The 2,863-nt window shown below is 33.7% G+C and overlaps 1 protein-coding gene across 1 annotated transcript; it reads left to right on the plus strand.

Moving 5' to 3' along the window:
• The first annotated feature begins 478 nt into the window (after window positions 1–478).
• Window positions 479–723, plus strand: LOC123852306 (ubiquinol-cytochrome c reductase complex assembly factor 6-like). The gene has a single exon (XM_045886309.3). It carries the CDS (start codon window positions 490–492, stop codon window positions 691–693), a length of 204 nt encoding a protein of 67 aa, XP_045742265.1. The 5' UTR covers window positions 479–489; the 3' UTR covers window positions 694–723.
• Window positions 724–2,863: the final 2,140 nt, after the last annotated feature.

The following is a 2,863-nucleotide window of genomic DNA, read 5'->3' on the forward strand; positions in this document are numbered from 1 at the left end:
CACTGTCCCAATATGTTGTGCATATTAAATGCATATATAAACATGGAATTTTTAAGAAAACGAGAATAAAATTTCATAAACAATAATTTAAATACTTTTACTTCATACATTAATGATTCAAATCATATCAATAACATTTTCTGAAAAGAAAAATATGATTAAATATACTTCATTAATTTTGAAAAAGAAAATTTAATGATCTGATGTAAACAAGTTAAGGTCTAAATGTGGGTTAATATTGATATTTAGCTTTAATATCTACATTGCTTAGTGGTTTTGTTGTTGATTAATATAATTCCTTCTTTCTTTCCTGATGTTCTTGTTCTTGTAAATTTTGTGAATTAGACATTTTAAACTTCAGCTCTATCAAAATTTTCCATTCAGTAGATTTTCAAACAGTTTAGATAAGGTGGATAGTTTTAAAATGTGCGGGTATGGCCGCTCGCCCTCTGGCCCGCCGATCGCCCCTGCATTCTGCGCACCCCAACCATGCCCGCGGGCGTGTCCTGGGCCACCTACCTGAGAATGTCCACTGCCAGCCTCCTGACCATGTGCGCCGGGGCCGAAGCCGTGCACAGGTATTACCGGCCGGACCTGACAATACCTGAAATTCCACCAAAGCCTGGAGTACTCAAAACGGAGCTTTTGGGACCGAAAAAGAGACAACATGAACCTCAAATTTCTCAACAATAAAAACCTCAAAATACTTAACTCTGCCAACAACTCCGTGAATAATATTATAAGTATTAAATATGTATTTTTAAAGTTTATTGCATCAAACTGGTTGTCTTTAAGCATCTAATGCAATGCTAACTGCAAGAGGTGCCAGGTGTTAAGGGGATGCATTGAGATTTAATTATGGATTGACCAGTGTTTCTTGAAAACTGCCAAAGTCTGTATCATCAGCTTTTTGAATGTATTGGAATAGATACTTAGTCTCGGATATCATGTGAGAATGAATATTTACAGTGTTTGCTGCCCTTATAATTCTGGTTTATTTCTCTGAATAAGCTTGACTATCGTGACAAATGGGAATTATAAATTAACTATAATAAAAGTGTCATTGATAATGAAAAAAATAAAATAAAATGTGCAGGTATGTAGACACACACTTTGCCATATAATGATCAATGAACCTCTGAATATTAATAAAATACTTTCACAGCCATTTCCTCTCAGTGCAAAGTACTGAAATACTCTAAATAATGTTATAGCTCTTGTTTTTGTAACATCATCGCTTTGACTGTATCTTGTACAGCTTTATTCTTTCTTTTAATATTTTTGTTAGGCTTTGATATATTTTCTATGCGGGCCTCACAAAATATATTTAGGAATGTCCCTTATTTTTCTATATTATGAAAGAGTTTGGAAAGATTGGTATTATTTCTTCTATGAAAGTAAGCTACTAGGGGTGCCTGGGTGGCTCAGTCGTTAAGCGTCTGCCTTCGGCTCAGGTCATGATCCCAGGGTCCTGGGATGGAGCCCCACATCGGGCTCCCTGCTCCACGGAGAGCCTGCTTCTCCCTCTCCCACTCCCCCTGCTTGTGTTCCCTCTCTCGCTGTGTCTCTCTCTGTCAAATAAATAAAATATTTTTAAAAAATAAAATAAAAGAAAAAGAAAGTAAGCTACTGAGGGCATTACGCTAAGTGAAATAAGTCAGCCAGAGAAAGAAATACTGGGTGATATCACTTATATGTGAAATCTAAACAAAACAAACTCATTGAAACAGAGATTAGAATGGTGGTTAGCTTATAGTAGGAGTAGCCAGATCCTAGGTGCTCAATGAATGTTGGTTAAGGAACCAAGATGCATTGGACTCCGGGATAGGGTTGGAGACTGACAAGGTTTCAAAGAGGACAGTTTTGCTTTTAGCCATTATAGCTTGTCTGAAGTTGTTTATTTAAATTCCTACCTCTGAATCTCCACATTTCTCATTTTCTTCATCCATAAGAATAATCACCTTCTTGATATGCCTTGCAAAGATTTTGTGATGTCTAAATCATGTTAAAATAAACCAATCTATGCCTAAAAAAAAAAAAAAGAATGGTGATTAGCAGGGTCTGGGAGGTTGAGAGAAAGGGGAAATGTTGGTCAAAGACTACAAACTTCCAGTTATAAGTTGAAGTAATATCTGGGCATCTAATGTACAGCATAGGGATTATAATTAATAATACTGTATTATATACTAGAAAGTTGCTAAGAGAGTAGATCTTCAATGTTACACATTACAAAAAAGAAATGGTAGTTAGGTGACATGATCTAAGTATTAGCTACTGCTGAGGTGGTAATCATTTTGCAATATATGTGTCCCAAGTCAACACATGTACACCTTCAATATACACAATATTATATGTCAATTATATGTCAAAAGAGCTGAAAAAAATTTTTATCCTGTAAAAAAAAAAGAATTGACCAAATGAGCCTGGACTTATCTTTGGGTAGAGGTTTTTTATTCAAATTCAACTTGTTGAAGATAAACATATTTAAGAAAATATTTTATGAATTGTGTCTTATGTTAATTTGGTAAGTTGTATGTTTGAAGGAATTTGTAATTCATTTAAGTTGTTGGAATAAAATTGTTTATAAACACATATGTTTATGTGTTTATGTATACAACATAAATTACAATGATTAGTTTTAAAAATATCTTTATTATGTATAAAGCTATTTCAATTTTCTTCCTGATGTTGGTGACATGTGCTTTATTTTTTCTTTTTCTTTTTTTTATCAGCCTTGCTAAGAGCTTACTACTATTATTAATATTTTCCAAAAACCAACTTTTGACTGTTAATTTTATGTTTGCTTTCTTTTTTCCATAATTTCTGCACTTTTTTTTTTCCTTCTTTGCATGATATCCTTCTT

This window comes from Mirounga angustirostris, unplaced genomic scaffold, assembly GCF_029215605.1.
Source record: "Mirounga angustirostris isolate CCGP_5_RB_7025 unplaced genomic scaffold, mMirAng1.0.hap1 SCAF_14, whole genome shotgun sequence".
NCBI lineage: Eukaryota > Metazoa > Chordata > Mammalia > Carnivora > Phocidae > Mirounga > Mirounga angustirostris.

Coding starts and splice junctions, on each gene's coding strand:
- LOC123852306 (XM_045886309.3), top strand. CDS start 490: ATGCCCGCGGGCGTGTCCTGGGCCACCTACCTGAGAATGTCCACTGCC.